The 16480-nt window shown below is 43.2% G+C and overlaps 1 protein-coding gene across 1 annotated transcript in view; it reads left to right on the top strand.

Annotated features, from left to right (window-relative positions):
• The window catches only part of SLC2A12 (solute carrier family 2 (facilitated glucose transporter), member 12), a 34223-nt gene that overhangs the window by 465 nt on the left and 17278 nt on the right, over nt 1–16480 (top strand). Inside the window, exon 2 of the mRNA XM_009999227.1 lies at nt 7662–9053. Coding sequence (XP_009997529.1) covers nt 7662–9053 — 1392 coding nt within the window. The remainder of the gene's footprint in view (nt 1–7661; nt 9054–16480) is intronic.

The raw sequence follows: 16480 nt of genomic DNA, 5'->3' as shown, positions 1-16480 counted from the left end.
GGTAGGGGGCAGGAGCTGGGTGCCAGCCCCTGGCCAGCAGCAGCGTGCCCATGGAGCTCCTGCCTGGGGCTGGGGACAACAGCCCTGCCAAGCCCAGGGCCTCCCGGGGCACGCTGCCTGCCTTCCTGACAGCGCCAGAGGGGGAAGTGCGAGTAAGGGAGGGCAACGCCGGCTGGTAATTTGAAGAAAGGTTTATGTGATACTTTTCCCAAAAGGCCTCCGTCCTACTGTTTGTGCATGTGCTGTCGGTTGTGTAAATCTCTTTCCTTGATGAAGATCAGTCACCTGGAAAATCGGAGAGTCCACTGCCATCTAAGATAACAGTGGTGCTGCTCTCCTTGCGGGCTCGGGAGCGGTTGGGTGGAGGGAGCCCAGGCAAGCGCTGCACCTGCTCCTGCAGGGAGAGAGCACACGGTGGGGGGACAGGGTCTGCCCGGGGCTTTTCTCTCTGAGCACTTCATGAAAAAACAAGCTTTCTGTGCTGGAAAACACCCTGAAAAATCAACTGTATCATTTCTTACGCAAAGTTATTTGAGTGCTGAAGCTGAATTCCATAGCTCCTCACCCTCGCTGTCCTCCCCAGCCAGTTTCTCTAAGTTTCAGCATGGTTTTGCATCTTGAGCCTCCTTTGCTGACGACTGTGGGAGAATAACCCACAATTGTGATATTTCTCACCCACAGGACAACTTTACCCAAACAAGAAAGCACAACCGTAAGCCAGAAATTACTATGTCCTGAGCAGGTTTTGTTCACTTAAAAATGAATGAACTGACTAAGCCTGTTCAGATACTACAGGCACAAATGCTTTGTTGGAATGGAACAGCAATCAGTCCAGCAACATCTACTGATACCTGGAAGCAGATGAAGCAGAGGTTAATCAAGAACAGAAAGCCAGTTGGTGTGCAGACATACTTAACATTACCTTAGGGTATGGAGGGAGCAATGCAGATGGTTATAGGACAGTGTTATCAAAGGGAAGCACAGCAGTTACAATAAACAGACAGCAAAGTTACTGCAGCACAAGGCTATGGTTAGAAGAGTACATGCAAATTGCACATGTGGCCTTACCCTCAGAAATCAAAGCAGTAACCTGAGGAATTTATAATGACTTAGCTAGGAATTATAAGAACTTTTTGATTCTTCCTGGAAAATAACAAACAAACCCCAAATCCCATCTAATGTCATGAAGGGCCAGGCTGCCTGCTGACATAATGAGAATAAGTGGCAGAGGACAAAGAGATGGCGAGATGGTCAGGATGGGTCTGCCCAGGATCTGCACTCCTTGTCTTTCCTTCAGTGCCAGGGGACATTTTGTTCATGAAATTGGAATATTACTCTCATGATACATTCATCAGGTTTACACTGCATGCAATGTATAAAATGCTTCCTGCCATCATGGGAATTTAGATATGTGAAAATGTGTCATATATTCATTTCCTTCTGCCTTCATTCTTAGTTCAATTTACAAAATACTTGTTTTGGTTTTGCCATTCACACTTGGGTGGGAGAAGTTGCATTTGTCAAATGGTTGTGATCCACATGGCCCTGCTACTATTTTTTGATAAACTTAGTTTTTTCTGAAATTTTCCAGCTCTGCTTGCAACATAACTTTGTCCCAAATTTATTTTTTTATTTTTTTAAATCCATAGGGTCTTGTTGGGTAACTGTTTAAGATCCCATGCTAGAATTCTACATGGACAGTTAGATCAGAGGTATCCTTGCTAATAGGAGAAATGCACATATTGAGCAGCCACTGCATCTAAAGAAACCTCAGGCATTAGAATAGATCAACAGGGAAACATAACTCTTTACACCACCCAAGTGCATGAGAGATAACTGAGACATTGCAGTGGACACGTTCCTGTGTGATGTGCTCTAGGTGATCCTGCACTGTCAGGGGAGTTGGACTAGAAGATCTTTTGAGGTCTCTTCCAACTCCTAAGATTCTGTGAAATATCATGATGGCATAAAAATGGGATAATCACCTTTCATGAGAAGGAGAATCATTATTGGATTATGCAGCAACACATACTATGAGATGTTTATCTTATAAAACCATATGATCCACACTTTGTATACTTTAGCAAAATGCTCCCCTAAAGACAGTTTAGGGAATTTTAAATACTATTTCTCTGCAAAGGCAAACTTTTTGTATGTCAGGCAGCACTCAGATGGAGAAGAACTACTTGTTAAAGATAACTTAAAATTTCCAGATAGAGATGTTGCAATTTTAAGATTCATCATGGATAGAAGTAGATGCCTTGAAAACCAGAGATTCTGTGCTGTGGATTCATATCTCTGCAATACCCTTAACTCATCATGATTTTCTAAACTATGCTTATTAACCAAGGGTTGACAGAGCTTGATTTCGCCTTTCAAATATCTAAACAGATTAAAGAAACCCTAAGGATTTAAAGAATATATATTTGACCTTCCAGGAAAATACTTTTCTTCCCTCCCAAATTGAGACGTTTTTCACCTCAGATTAAATCAAAGCCAACAGAAGAAAGCACCATGTTGGCAGAGACTGTCACGTCCCCACCTATCAAAACAGATGTAGTCGCACATGTCCCATAAAGAAGTGATCTCTCCCAAGACCCCATCCCACTAGTTTTCTGTACAGACACTGTATGTTCTCTTGGGAGAAAGGAAAGAAAATCAACATCACAAAAATCACAATATCTGGTACTGCCAAGATGAGCTGGAAAGGGTTCCCAGGCACCTTTCCCATAGCTCTCCTGCACATGAAATAGGGGAAGTGAGGTGTTTCCCAGCTCAGCCTGCTTGCATATGTTCCCTGGCACAGATCATTTACCCATAATGCCCATAAAGTACATGCACAGACCAAATATTTTGCCTTTGGAGGGACTGTATTTTCCCAAATATGTGCTTGAAAGTAAGTAAAAGGGCACACCCTCACTGCTTGGCCCCATCCAGCCTCACCAGAGGCTGTGTTGTACTACAACTGTGCTTGGTCTCCTTTTCAGGAACCAAGCGTAAACATTTCCAGCAAATGTTCCTAACGATAAGTTTGTTTGCCAAGTACTGCTGCTTTTGACCTGAGTAACAGTTGTAAGAAACCATTTTGTTTACATCAGGAAACTAAAGAATAGACTTTCCAATCACTTGTCACATACCAGCCACACATTCATTAGCCATGGTGTTTGTTGCAGGCAGGAGAAATTTCTCTGGAAGCTATCATTAAAATATTTGATTCCCTTGGGATACACACTGCCATGCATTTTGCAGGCATCTCATAAAATAAGAGGAATATGCATTTTAAGAAGCTCTTTTTTTAAAAAAGGAATGCCTAGGAACTGCCAGCAACATCATTAAAAGTGACACTTAAAAGGATTGTGAGTACATCTAGTGCAACATGCTTTATCTGAAAATGTTAAAGCAAAACATATGCTGAAGTCAGAGGGAATTTTGTCTAGAGAAAGAGAAATCGAGTGGAGTTTTCAGGGCTTAACTCAGCAGGCAGTTCTGAGCAGGCAAATCTTAGGTACACCAGTTCCAACAAAACCCCACAGTGCTGTAAGGATGTTTCTTAGCAGAACAGTGCCTGTGGGGGACAAGAGATACAGAGTTAACTGCTGAGTTTGCTGCTGCTAATGCAGAAAGAGTATATCTCCCTCTGCACCACATCAGAATTTGCTTTTCACTCAGGGTTCTGCCTTAGTTACATCCCTCCAGTACTTCTGTATGACTGTCAGTGTGTGCCACTGGACATAGGAACAAGGATACCAGTTGACTCAGTAAAAAAACAACAAAGAAATATTAAGACATTGGTCAAGCTGCTGTACTTGGAGAAGCAAGAAATAGATGGGCTTGAGTGCTTCCCTAGCAACTTCCCAAGTGTCCAAACTCCACACCCAGCTTCTGCAGCCTCTCAGATTAAAAACAATTAATCATCTTGGTTGCTCTGATCTGAGGACCACAGGCTGAGGAAAGCACAGACTGAATGGTAGAGAACAGTGCTGATGGTGGACTCTGTCAAGATATTTGACTTGGCACTGTAATTTTGAATGAGTAACTGGAACCATACAAAACGGACAGTCATACACTTAAAGAATTAAAAGCAGTGCAGGACACAGACTGCAAAGAATCACTAGGAGACACTGCCCACACTGCTGTGTTTCTGCTGGGGAGCCTTAAACTCAGTTTTTGTTCTCTGTTACTTAACATTCTTCCTCAATTGCCTGGAAGAAGATAATAAATTATTATTTGCCAGTGATAAAGGTGATGGGTGATTGATAAATGGGATATGTCATTGGCTGAATGAATTCAGATGTCTTGGCCTGTTGACAGCAAGTGAATGTACTTTCTGGGGTTCCTCTCTGCTAACTTTAGACATCTGCATCTCAGCAAATCACACAGATTCCTTTTATAGGCAATGGAGAGAAATAGGCATCTGACCTACTTCAGACATCTAGAAGAGCCTATTTTTTACAAGTGGTTACAGAAGGAATCTTGAGATGCTGTAGATTTCCCACAGTTAGGTAAGCTGAACCCATCCTTTGTGTTTTATTACGGACAAACATAGTCATTTGCATTCCTAGCTAGGCTGGAAGAAGCCAGGCTGTATTTAGAGGAAAGGCAGTGCCTTGGAAAGAGGCCAGTCAGAAAAGAAGTTGGTTGTCCTGGAGGATAACCAGCAGAAGATGAGTTCCGGTACATGGCTGTGACAATCCCTAGGCAAGTAGAGGGGAATATGTCTAACAGGAGTGGGACAGTTCCTATCTGGCACTGTGTAACCAGAGCAGGAGTGCTGGGTCTGGCTCACAGCTAATGGAAGAAGTTGATCATTTGGATCGAGTTCAGAGAGCCGGGACTGGTAAAGTTGTAAAGCCTCACAGGTTAAGTAGCTTATCGAGGAGAGGTCTGTGGGATGACTTGATGTCAGGCTATAATTTTGTACTTAGTGAACACAGCTAAGTGCAGGCACATGGAGAATGGGACACGTCAGTTGGAAATGGAGGTTGCAGAAATTAGGACTAGAAATAATTTACAGATAATTTACAGGAAAAGTGATTAATCATTGAGGCAACCTATGACTTAAAGACACTGCTTTTCAACCACCAGCATTTTAAATCAAAGCTGAATATTTTAAATGGCCTAGTTCAAATAAAATGCCATTTATACATGTCTGAAGGGTTATGCTAATGAGTGTCAGGCTGAATGGTCTCTTTTGGCTTCATAATATATAATTTAAAGAAAAATATTAGGTTAAATCTACATGTCTGAATGACATAAAATACGGAGATATCCAAGAAAGCACAAATATCGGCACTGAGCAGCAGTTTGGGCAGAGCACTGTGATCAAATTAGCAGCATAGTTTCTGAACCCAAGCTCGTTCATTCAGCTCAACACTCTGTAATTACCAGCCCTGATTTCCAGCCAGAATACATTGGAAGGGTATATTTTCCAGATCTAGTAATACACAGCAACCAGGCAAGTCAAAAGTATAATGGGGAGGGAGGAACTAGGCTTTACAATGATAAAAATTATATTGCAGGCATACACTGGGGGATGGAGCACATGTAGCACAAAGCAGCTTAACTGGAGTCAGTAGCACTTCCACCAGAGTTCTGTTCAGTGTGTGAAGAAGTGCAGTGTGACCTTGCCCTAACTCATGCAGTAACCTCTGTTTAAAACAAGTGCAATGATTTTGGATACTGCAGACTTAAAAGGAACAAGAAGCATTAGAAGACAGACATGGACAACACGATATGAAAAAAAAAAAAAAAAAAGTATAAAAAAAGATTGTTCCATCACCAGACCATTTTGAAAAATTGTTCCTGATGTTTTCTTCACTCTGTCCCATCTCCATAACCATAAATCTACCTTCTGAAAGACTTCTCACAACACTCCCATTACATCCACACCATTACAGTCCCTCATAACAAAACCATGCTTTTTACCTGTCGCTTGTCTGTCTCTGGTTTGCCAGCCATCTGAGCCCAGAGGTAGAACGGGCTGAGGGGTGATGGGTGCACTCAGTAGCTCAGGGCTGCTGCCCCTTGGCTTCTGCTTGGCTCCATGGGAGAGAATGGAGAGCCAGGTAGGAGAGCTGACAGGTGATATTAATAGGTCTTACGTATCTCTTCTGACTCTAGAGGCACAGCTTATCATCACATGGGAGGATACCCTCCAAAACAACCCAGCCTCCTGTGGATCAGCCACAGGGCATGATGGTGGGCTCACATTGTGAGGCAAACTATCTCCAGGAGTCATTAAGAAAGTGCAAGGGGGATTGGGGTACAACCATCCCAGGGCCTATGCCAGCAATGTAGTAGGATCCATGGCCACATGCCAGGGTCCAGGCCTGAGCTCTGGCACTGCTTATTTTAGTAGTGCAGATGTACAGCTAAGTCTGCCCTCCTCCTCTCTCTTCACAAGTTGCTTTAGAAATGTAATATCCTTTTGTCAAATGGGACTGATCCTTGCCAACATGCTCAAAAGTTACTGGTGAGGAACACCAGGCAGTCAGTGTGATCAAAGAGCCTTAATGCCTTAGAAAAATAAGCTGAAAATAAGCAAAGTCAATGTATCATTTTCAATTAGACCATACACCACTCTCCAGCCAGGCTGGTAAGTACTTGTTCCAAGAGAATTAACTGAAATACAGACTTTTTTACGGTGCAAAAGCTACCTCTCCTCAGACACTTCCTATCTCTCCAACAAACTGGAAAATTAGAAGCCAATCCACTCTTTTCCTAGTTGTGTGGAAGCCTACATCATAATGGGAGGAAAATCATACTGTGAGAAAGAACAGGACCAACAATAATAAACTGATATATTCCTTAAGGTTTAGGGTGCAAAAGGCTTCACAGTTAGGAGAATGTGATCAGTCAAATCTATCTTGGAACAATAAACAATGAATCGCAGTTTATAAAATTAGTTTGTTTTAACATGGATGTTCAAAGGCATATAATCTCTCTCTGGCTTATGTTTCCACCATCTGTTTTGTATTCCTGACGTTGTGGCTGTCATAAACTATGCAAAATATTTTATCCTGATATTCCAAAGAATCTGAGATTAGTGATGAGCACAGTCCAGGAAGTTCATGAACTTGTACCTCAAATATTGATTTCTCTGGTGTATACCAGCTATCTGGATCAGCCCAGTGCTCAGTGGGTAGGTTTCCATTTAGTCAAAAAAAACAACACACTGATACCAGCAGCCTTCATGGCACCCTCAAGTGGAGCAAAGGCTTTAGTAAGTGGTGAGGGAAAGCTTAACTCAATACTTACTCAAGTCAAGGTTGAAGCAGTTTGGCTGGGAAATTACTTATTTCCTTGCCCATAGTGCACTAGTTGGGTGGACATGACTTCCTTGATCCATACAGGAAAAACACTGCAAGTTTCTGAAGGAAAAAAATTGCTCTCTTACCAAAAGGTTGTATTGTCAGTGTTGCCTTTTGCAATGATATTCTGAGGAAGAAGGCTTTATTACTTAAGGCCTCATTGAAACCTTGATGAGTCCTGATCAGAATAATAAGGAACCTAAAAGCATTAAAATTATATGAATTTTTTTGGTGTGCTTTTCCTTTTCAAAAGTAGATTTTTATGTCACCACTGCTGCTGAGTTTGGATGCACCTGACTGCTTTGCCTAAAAGTTACAAACATATTTTTGGGACTGGTATGTCAAATAAAGCTATTATTAGTTGTCAGGACATTGCAGAAGTCACACTTTCAAGTTTTTGTGTTTTTTCTCTTATTTCAGGTTGTGGAACATTTACATTTCTATCCTCCGCCGTTGCTGCTGTAAGTGGACTTCTGATGGGCTACGAGTTGGGCCTTATCTCTGGAGCTCTTCTTCAGATGGGCAGCATATTAGCACTCTCTTGCAAAGAGCAGGAAATCGTTGTAAGTTCTCTGCTTTTTGGGGCCTTATTTGCATCCCTTACTGGTGGCTTCCTGATAGACCGATTTGGAAGGAGACTTGCTATTATTACTGCATCTTCTCTACTTGTGTTGGGGAGTCTGATTTTACTGCCTTATGAATCTTACGGGATACTTATTGTGGGACGGATTGCCATAGGTATTTCCATATCACTGTCATCTATTGCAACGTGTGTGTATATCGCTGAGATCGCCCCACAGCACAGAAGAGGGCTCCTTGTATCATTAAATGAACTCATGATTGTGATAGGCATTCTCTTTGCCTATATTTCAAATTATGCATTTGCCAGTGTTTCTCATGGCTGGAAGTACATGTTTGGCCTTGTGATTCCACTAGGTGCTTTGCAGGCTGTTGCCATGTATTTCCTTCCTCCAAGTCCTCGGTTTCTTGTAATGAAAAATAATGATGAAGGTGCTAGAAAAGTACTGGAGAGGCTACGGGAAACATCAGATGCTACTAAAGAACTTACTGTGATCAAGTCTTCCCTGAAAGATGAACATCAGTATAGTTTCTTGGATCTGTTTCGTTCAAAACACAACATGAGGGCCCGAATGTTGGTAGGACTCACACTAGTCTTCTTTGTACAAACAACTGGACAACCCAACATTTTATTTTATGCATCGACGGTGTTAAAGTCAGTTGGATTCCAGAGCAATGAAGCTGCTAGCTTGGCTTCTACTGGAGTTGGAGTGGTTAAAGTGGTCAGCACAGTCCCAGCCACGATTTTTGTGGATCAAGTTGGAAGTAAAACTTTTCTGTGTATTGGCTCTTCTGTTATGGCAGTATCATTAGTCACTATGGGCTTGGTGAACCGTAACATACATGCGAATTTCACCAGTGTCTGCAGAAGCCAACCTCCAGAGGATTTATTTCTCCAGAGACCAGGAAACCTCACTGGTGTCACCAATGGGACTCTCAAGGACCTTTCTGCTAGCATGGCTTCACCAGAAAGATTGTCAACTGATGCACAGAGAAGCCGAGACGTTGCAAGGACAGAAGAACTGAACGGGACTGTCCTGGCAGGAGGCAAAAGCACAACAGGGTCTCACATGGAAATTGAGGAGGTTCCTGTTGTTCTGAAATGGCTCTCACTGGCCAGCCTGCTTCTTTACGTTGCTGCATTTTCCATAGGTCTTGGACCAAGTAAGTGTTTCTTTTTTCTAACTCTTCATAATGATTTACTTCCAAGTACATTAACTGCTGGCAGTCCCCAAGCTAAGCAAAGCTGTGTCTTCTGCTAATATGAGCTGGTATTGTCACAGACTGTCCAGATGTACCTGGGGTGTACTTCTTAAGAAGAAGTCCTGTCAATTAAGTTAAATGACCTAAACTCCCTTCAATTCAGTGAAATTAACTGCACCTTTTCAGTGAGGTTAAGAACTGCTGTGAGCTTTGTACAGAAAATTATGGAGGTCCTGGCTATCTTCCCTCTTCCCAATCTATTGTATCCTTACATTTGGAATGTTAAGATGTAGGCATTTGCTACTGCTAACTCATAATAACCCAAGATAATGATAATCTCTAGACATCTGCATGATATAATACCATAAAATCCAAAATGCAAGTATATATGAGTCCCACTGAGGTCTTGGCCTTGTAACAGTCTTCAGTTACAGGACAGACATTCAAGGTATCATAGTTCATGAGCAAACTGTAGTCTCATCACCACTACCTGTGCTGACTAGCACAAGTGGAAGAGCCCAGGGACAGGTCACTGTATATAACTGAGGTACAGCTGCAGCTAGCATTGCACTTGCAGGGTTCCCATTCTCTCCAGAGGAGATCATGTCTGCCATGCCTGAGCAATTAAATCTTTTTGTTTTGTTTCAATAGCACTTGCATGTTATTCTTATTTGAAGGGGTTGATTTTTTAAGCCATGCTGCAAAAGCCACATGCATGGAGTCCATTATTTATTAACAGATTGTATGTGCTTTTGTGCCCTGGCTGAAATGTGCCTTGCAAACACACTGTTCTCCTGCTGTACTATGATGATAAAAAGCTTGCCACAAAAATACAACCCAACAATTGCACTAACAGCAACCCCCCTGCAGGATTTATTTATTTTAAACATTACTCACTGGGAGAGCAGTGTGAGATGAGCATTCATTGCCAGGGCAGCAAGCTTGACTGTGTTATTGCAGCATTATTCCCTCTCTTGCAGGCCAGCTTGGGGCTGGATTCTGCTTTCAGTGACATGGGTTCAAAAGCAGAGGTGCAGCCTTGAGAAGAAAAAGTTACTTGAGCTTTTAACTTGGATGTTTCAAACACGCATTTAATGACCCTTCAGGCAGGGGCATGTGTTCAGGCTTGGCCTCCTGTTGAAAGATGCTTTCCTGTTGACCTGGCTGTAAATGGGATCCAGCTCCAACTGGGTTGGCTTTGATGTGACATTAATAATAACGGCATCTGCTTCCTTGAGGGCTACAGGAATTGGGGTGTGTTTCCCAGGCTAAAATGAGAACTGTTTTCTGACCTCTTTCTTGACTAAGAGTGCAAATGCTCTCAGATAGCAAATGGGAAATAACAGAAACAGTCTCAGCTCCAGCATGTTGAAATAATGTATTAAAATGCACTAGTGAGGCGAATGAAACTGACAGAAGCCTTTGAGAGGCAAGAGAAGGCCAGGCCCAGGAGAGATACAGGTACTTGAAAATGCAGATAAGACACTTCCATGCCTTTAAAAATACAGCGTTCAGTTAAAATTTACAAGATATAGAAAATACAAGGGTCAGAGAATCAAGAGATTGTTGGAATCTGCAAAGTATCTATTGTGGTTAAGAAGCTGGGGTTGGGATGCCAAGTCACAATTTGTGTCTCATATACAGCCTTCAGTACCTGCTGCTTGGAGTTCAAGTCCTTGAATGTATTTTAAATGCCTATGTTTCTTATCCTCAGTGTGTTTTTCTTAGTGTAATGAAAAACACTGAGTTTATATAAAATATGTAGTTGTCACAAGTTTGTTTTTCATCTCTGCATCTGGTCTGTGGTCTGGAGCATTGCCTGGGGGAGAAGTAGTGTAACCCCCCACACCACTGGGTTTCCAATGCAAAAATCTCATACTCAGCACAATGTCTGCCTGTCCTGCTGGCTAAGGTGAAGGTGGTGCTGGGGACGTGTCTGTTTCTAACCCATAGATCAAATAAGCCTCTTTTGGACAAAGAGTAGAGAGGATTTTTCTCTTTTTCCTCCACCCCTTAAGGCCATGTCTGGAACAAATTCACCTGCTTTATTTTAAGTCCATGCTGCTGTATATTCTGTGGGGATAAAGGAGAGTCTGTGTAGTGCATTAGTAAAATGCACACTTCATAGGGCAGATCATGCAACCTGAGCTCTATAAACTTTTATTAATTATTTAGTCCTTTTTTTTTGCCCTTCCTTTTTTTTTTTTTTGGTGGGGGAGGAGGGCATTCTGATCAAAGAACTAGTTACACTCCAGATTTGCACAGCAGACTTTTATAAATGTCGCATTTTTCCATGATTCCTCTTTTGTCTCCAAATTACATGAACTAGATGGATTTTTTAAATGAACAAAACATATGCTAAATGTATTTATTGCCACTTATCAAAGCACAGTGATGAGCACTCAAAAATAGACAGTGAGAGATAAAAACCATTTTTGCATTATAAAAGCATTCACAGACTAGCAGACATCTGCTTAGTCACTTTTTTTGATTCTGGGGTGCTCTGTATTTATATCATCAACACTTAGGCAAGATAAAAGGAATATTTCTGCTGCTGTTTTGGATTAATTATGTTGGATGAACAGCAATTCAGCTGCTGGCTCACATTCAATTTCACACAATTATGAGGATTTCTTGTAGGTGCAACAACAGTGTTGGATCAGGTCGTAGAACAGCACATGCTGTCTCTCCAGGGGTGCTTCCAGAGGTGTTTCAAGGCAGTTATTAGCTAAGGGGACTAACCTGACACCCATCTTTGTCTTGGGTTACCTTTGTCTGAGTATCAGAAAGGTCAAACAAAGATGAATCATTCCCATCAAGTTGGCTGCAGAGCCCGTGAGGAACCTCTCTCTGGCTGCCACATGAAGGGTGAGGAGTGTGAGTGGGACTCTTTGTTGTTTTTAGCACAGATTTGTACAGAGAGGTGACCAAACCTTCAGCATGCAGAGGGGGAAACAAGAAATCTGAGCCTCACAGAAATCCTACTATGCCTTGCACAGGCAGCAGTGAGTGCAGGCTAATGAGATGAGTGCAGTGAGGAGGTGGATCACCAGTTCATCCCCTAAAAAGCTCAGTGTGACCCTGGAAATTAATGTAACACAAAGAACACACAGAGAAGTTCTAGTCAGGGCCACAACCACACGTGACCATTTACTAAATGACACAGGGGTAACTGAAACAGTTGCAGAGCATCTCATTTGCCCGATGCTTGTTCGAACAACTTGAGGGGCAAGACACAGTGGTCCTTTCCTGTAAGGAGGTGTCTCCTCCTTCACTCATCACTCTTGTATGGCGCAACATATTGAGATGCAGGAACTAGGAAAGCCAAACTCCTGGAGTATCAGACTTATTTTCCAAATGAGGCTGTAAATGTGGGACTCTTGGTGTTGGACGGTGCATGTGCCAGTTTGGGGTGGTTAAAACATGGACTTCAGGGTGAGAAGCAATGGAATCGTTTATTATGAGAAAATGCTCCCTTATATACTTTTACAGTTGAAACTGAGAATAAGTAACTGAGAATAAGTACTGGAGTACAGGGAGTGTAAACAGCACTCACACCTGCTCCTTGGCACATACACAATCCTTGGGCTCCCAGGATGTAGCCAATCACACACTGAACACACAATAAACAGTGTTCTGATTTTTGTCAACATTCACAGTGCTGCTCACAGCAAGCCTTGGCCCTAGATGGTCTCATATTGTTTTGTCTACTTCTTTACAGATAGAGGAGGCCCTTTTTCTTTTCCCATGGCTGTTCTCCACACCAGATCTTTTGGTTAACAACTGTAGGGCAGCCCTACCCTAGCCTTTCTGAAACAGAGTGGGTGCCCAGAGCCCTGCTGCTTTCCTCACAGACCTGAAGAACAAAATACAGATTCAGGTGTCAGATAGCACCTGTTTCCAAAGATCTGCTTCCCTGCCCTGATCATCTCCTTCTGCACCATTTAGGATCAAAGACTAAATAGGGACAACTTCAAAGAATCACAGAATCACAGAATGTTAGGGGTTGGAAGGGACCTCTGGAGATCATCAAGTCCAACTATCCTGCCAGAACAGGATCACCACAAAATCTAGGGAAAGCCACACAGAAACATATCCAAATGAGTCTTGAAAGTCTTCAGAGAAGGAGGCTCCACAACCTCTCTGGGCAGCCTGTCCCAGTGCTCCATCACCCTTACAGTAAATAAGTTTTTCCTCATGTTGAGGTGGAACTACCTGTGTTCTAGTTTGCATCCGTTGCCCCTTGTCCTATCAGGGCATAACTGAAAAGAGATTGGCCCCTCCTTCTTGACACCCACCCTTCAGATATTTGTATACATTAATCAGATCCACTCTCAGTCTTCTCCAGACTAAACAGCCCCAGGTCTCTTAGCCTTTACTCCTAAGGAAGGTGTTCCAGTACCTTAATCATCCCCACAGCCCTCTGTTGGACTCTCTCAAGTAAATCCCTGTCCCTCTTGAACAGGTTGCAGAGCATCTCATTTGCCCGATGCTTGTTCGAACAACTTGAGGGGCAAGACACAGTGGTCCTTTCCTGTAAGGAGGTGTCTCCTCCTTCACTCATCACTCTTGTATGGCGCAACATATTGAGATGCAGGAACTAGGAAAGCCAAACTCCTGGAGTATCAGACTTATTTTCCAAATGAGGCTGTAAATGTGGGACTCTTGGTGTTGGACGGTGCATGTGCCAGTTTGGGGTGGTTAAAACATGGACTTCAGGGTGAGAAGCAATGGAATCGTTTATTATGAGAAAATGCTCCCTTATATACTTTTACAGTTGAAACTGAGAATAAGTAACTGAGAATAAGTACTGGAGTACAGGGAGTGTAAACAGCACTCACACCTGCTCCTTGGCACATACACAATCCTTGGGCTCCCAGGATGTAGCCAATCACACACTGAACACACAATAAACAGTGTTCTGATTTTTGTCAACATTCACAGTGCTGCTCACAGCAAGCCTTGGCCCTAGATGGTCTCATATTGTTTTGTCTACTTCTTTACAGATAGAGGAGGCCCTTTTTCTTTTCCCATGGCTGTTCTCCACACCAGATCTTTTGGTTAACAACTGTAGGGCAGCCCTACCCTAGCCTTTCTGAAACAGAGTGGGTGCCCAGAGCCCTGCTGCTTTCCTCACAGACCTGAAGAACAAAATACAGATTCAGGTGTCAGATAGCACCTGTTTCCAAAGATCTGCTTCCCTGCCCTGATCATCTCCTTCTGCACCATTTAGGATCAAAGACTAAATAGGGACAACTTCAAAGAATCACAGAATCACAGAATGTTAGGGGTTGGAAGGGACCTCTGGAGATCATCAAGTCCAACTATCCTGCCAGAACAGGATCACCACAAAATCTAGGGAAAGCCACACAGAAACATATCCAAATGAGTCTTGAAAGTCTTCAGAGAAGGAGGCTCCACAACCTCTCTGGGCAGCCTGTCCCAGTGCTCCATCACCCTTACAGTAAATAAGTTTTTCCTCATGTTGAGGTGGAACTACCTGTGTTCTAGTTTGCATCCGTTGCCCCTTGTCCTATCAGGGCATAACTGAAAAGAGATTGGCCCCTCCTTCTTGACACCCACCCTTCAGATATTTGTATACATTAATCAGATCCACTCTCAGTCTTCTCCAGACTAAACAGCCCCAGGTCTCTTAGCCTTTACTCCTAAGGAAGGTGTTCCAGTACCTTAATCATCCCCACAGCCCTCTGTTGGACTCTCTCAAGTAAATCCCTGTCCCTCTTGAACAGGGGAGCCCAGCACAGGACACAATACTCCACGTGGGATCTCACTAGGGCAGAATAGAGGGGGAGGAGAACCTCCCTTGACCTGCTGGCCACACTCTTCTTAATGCACCCCAGGATGGCATTGGCTTTCTTGGCCACAAGGGCACATTGCTGACCCATGGATAACTTGTTGCCCACCAGGACTCCAAGGTCTTCCCTCCATATATTCCTATACATATCCCCTGAGTGAAAAAGTCTCACTGGGTGGTCTCACTAATAAGTGGATGAAAAAGAGACAGTAGCACCACACACAGGAATACAGGGCTGCTGTGTGGTCTGGAGGTAATCCTCTTTATTGAGCAAAAATCAAAGGGGCTGTAACAAGTCCCAGGCTGAGAAGCAAGTAATGCAAACTCAGTCTGAACCCAAGAGAGCACCTGTTTTCCCAGTTTGAATTTGTTCTAGCAACTAAAAAGCCAGGGAGCAAAAGAGGACTTGGGCAGGACCTCTTTACATGTATCGTGGGGGTGCAGTTCAAGGGGATCCATGCACACGAGAATTTTTTTGATGTGGAGTGGGGAACTCTCTTCTTGACAGAGGGGAGCTGAATGCATGGATTTGGATTTGGACTGCATGTACGGCACTGGTGCCTTGCACAAAAGAGCTTTTCCTTCTCTGTCAGTCCTTAAAGCAGGCTTCTGTATAACTGCAAAGGTGTTTAGGCAGTTGATCAGTGAACTTCAGGGTAATCTGCTGGTACAAATCACATCAGCTCCACTGACAACACATCAGTTAATGTTGAGGGTGTGGATGCAAACCAACAAAAACACCCATCAGTGGGACTGAGGAGCAGTTTCATGAGGTAACTCATTCTCAAAATAATTTAGATGCATGAAGGTATTTATGTGTCTGCCAACCTGGCACTGAAGATGTTCTATTACTGCATGTCCCAAAGCAGCTGCCAGTTTTTGTGGCTCCCCAGGGCCAAGGGCTAGACTTTTAAAGCTCTCCTCTTGGAAGCCATCACAGGCTTCTCTTCCAGGGGCTTCCTGGAGCTGCAGGGATGCCCTGGCGCCGAGTGCTTGGAACCCACTTGGCACACACAGAGCTGTGGCCACAACACACCTGAGGCAGCTGAATAAATATTTTCTGGGTCTCAGGGCTTTGCGTGAAAAATATGTAGAACCAGACAGATAGGTATAAAGAGTGAAAAAAAAATAATAATTTTTTTTTTACATTTTTGAGGTAGACAAGTAAGTGCCTAACAGGGTCATGGGAGAGGATTTTAGAACTTAGTGCAGACCCTGCTTTGCCACGTATCTGTTACAGCCACATCAGATCCCATGAGTGGGTGCTTGCAGGACTGGCAGTATTTGGTATTTATTATATCTGTGAAATAGTGGAATTAAATAGCCATGGCAAGCTTTTTCATACTGGGATATGATGCCCTCTGTTGCCATCTGTTATCCTTAGCCATCAGGTGAATATTTTGGATTGGAAAACTGGACAAAAATTGCATGCTCGTTACTCCATCCACAGCAGTGTTTCCTCTGAACTTCTGAAGCAAGAACATTGCTCAGAAAACAGGGGACCAGCTGGATGTGAGAACACCCCACCAGTGCCAGGGACTGTGAACTCCAGACCTGCAGCAGGTACAAAGCG

The sequence above is a fragment of the Chaetura pelagica genome, unplaced genomic scaffold (assembly GCF_000747805.2).
Source record: "Chaetura pelagica isolate M959 unplaced genomic scaffold, ChaPel_1.0 scaffold90, whole genome shotgun sequence".
NCBI lineage: Eukaryota > Metazoa > Chordata > Aves > Apodiformes > Apodidae > Chaetura > Chaetura pelagica.
This window is presented reverse-complemented; position numbering and strand designations above follow the sequence as displayed.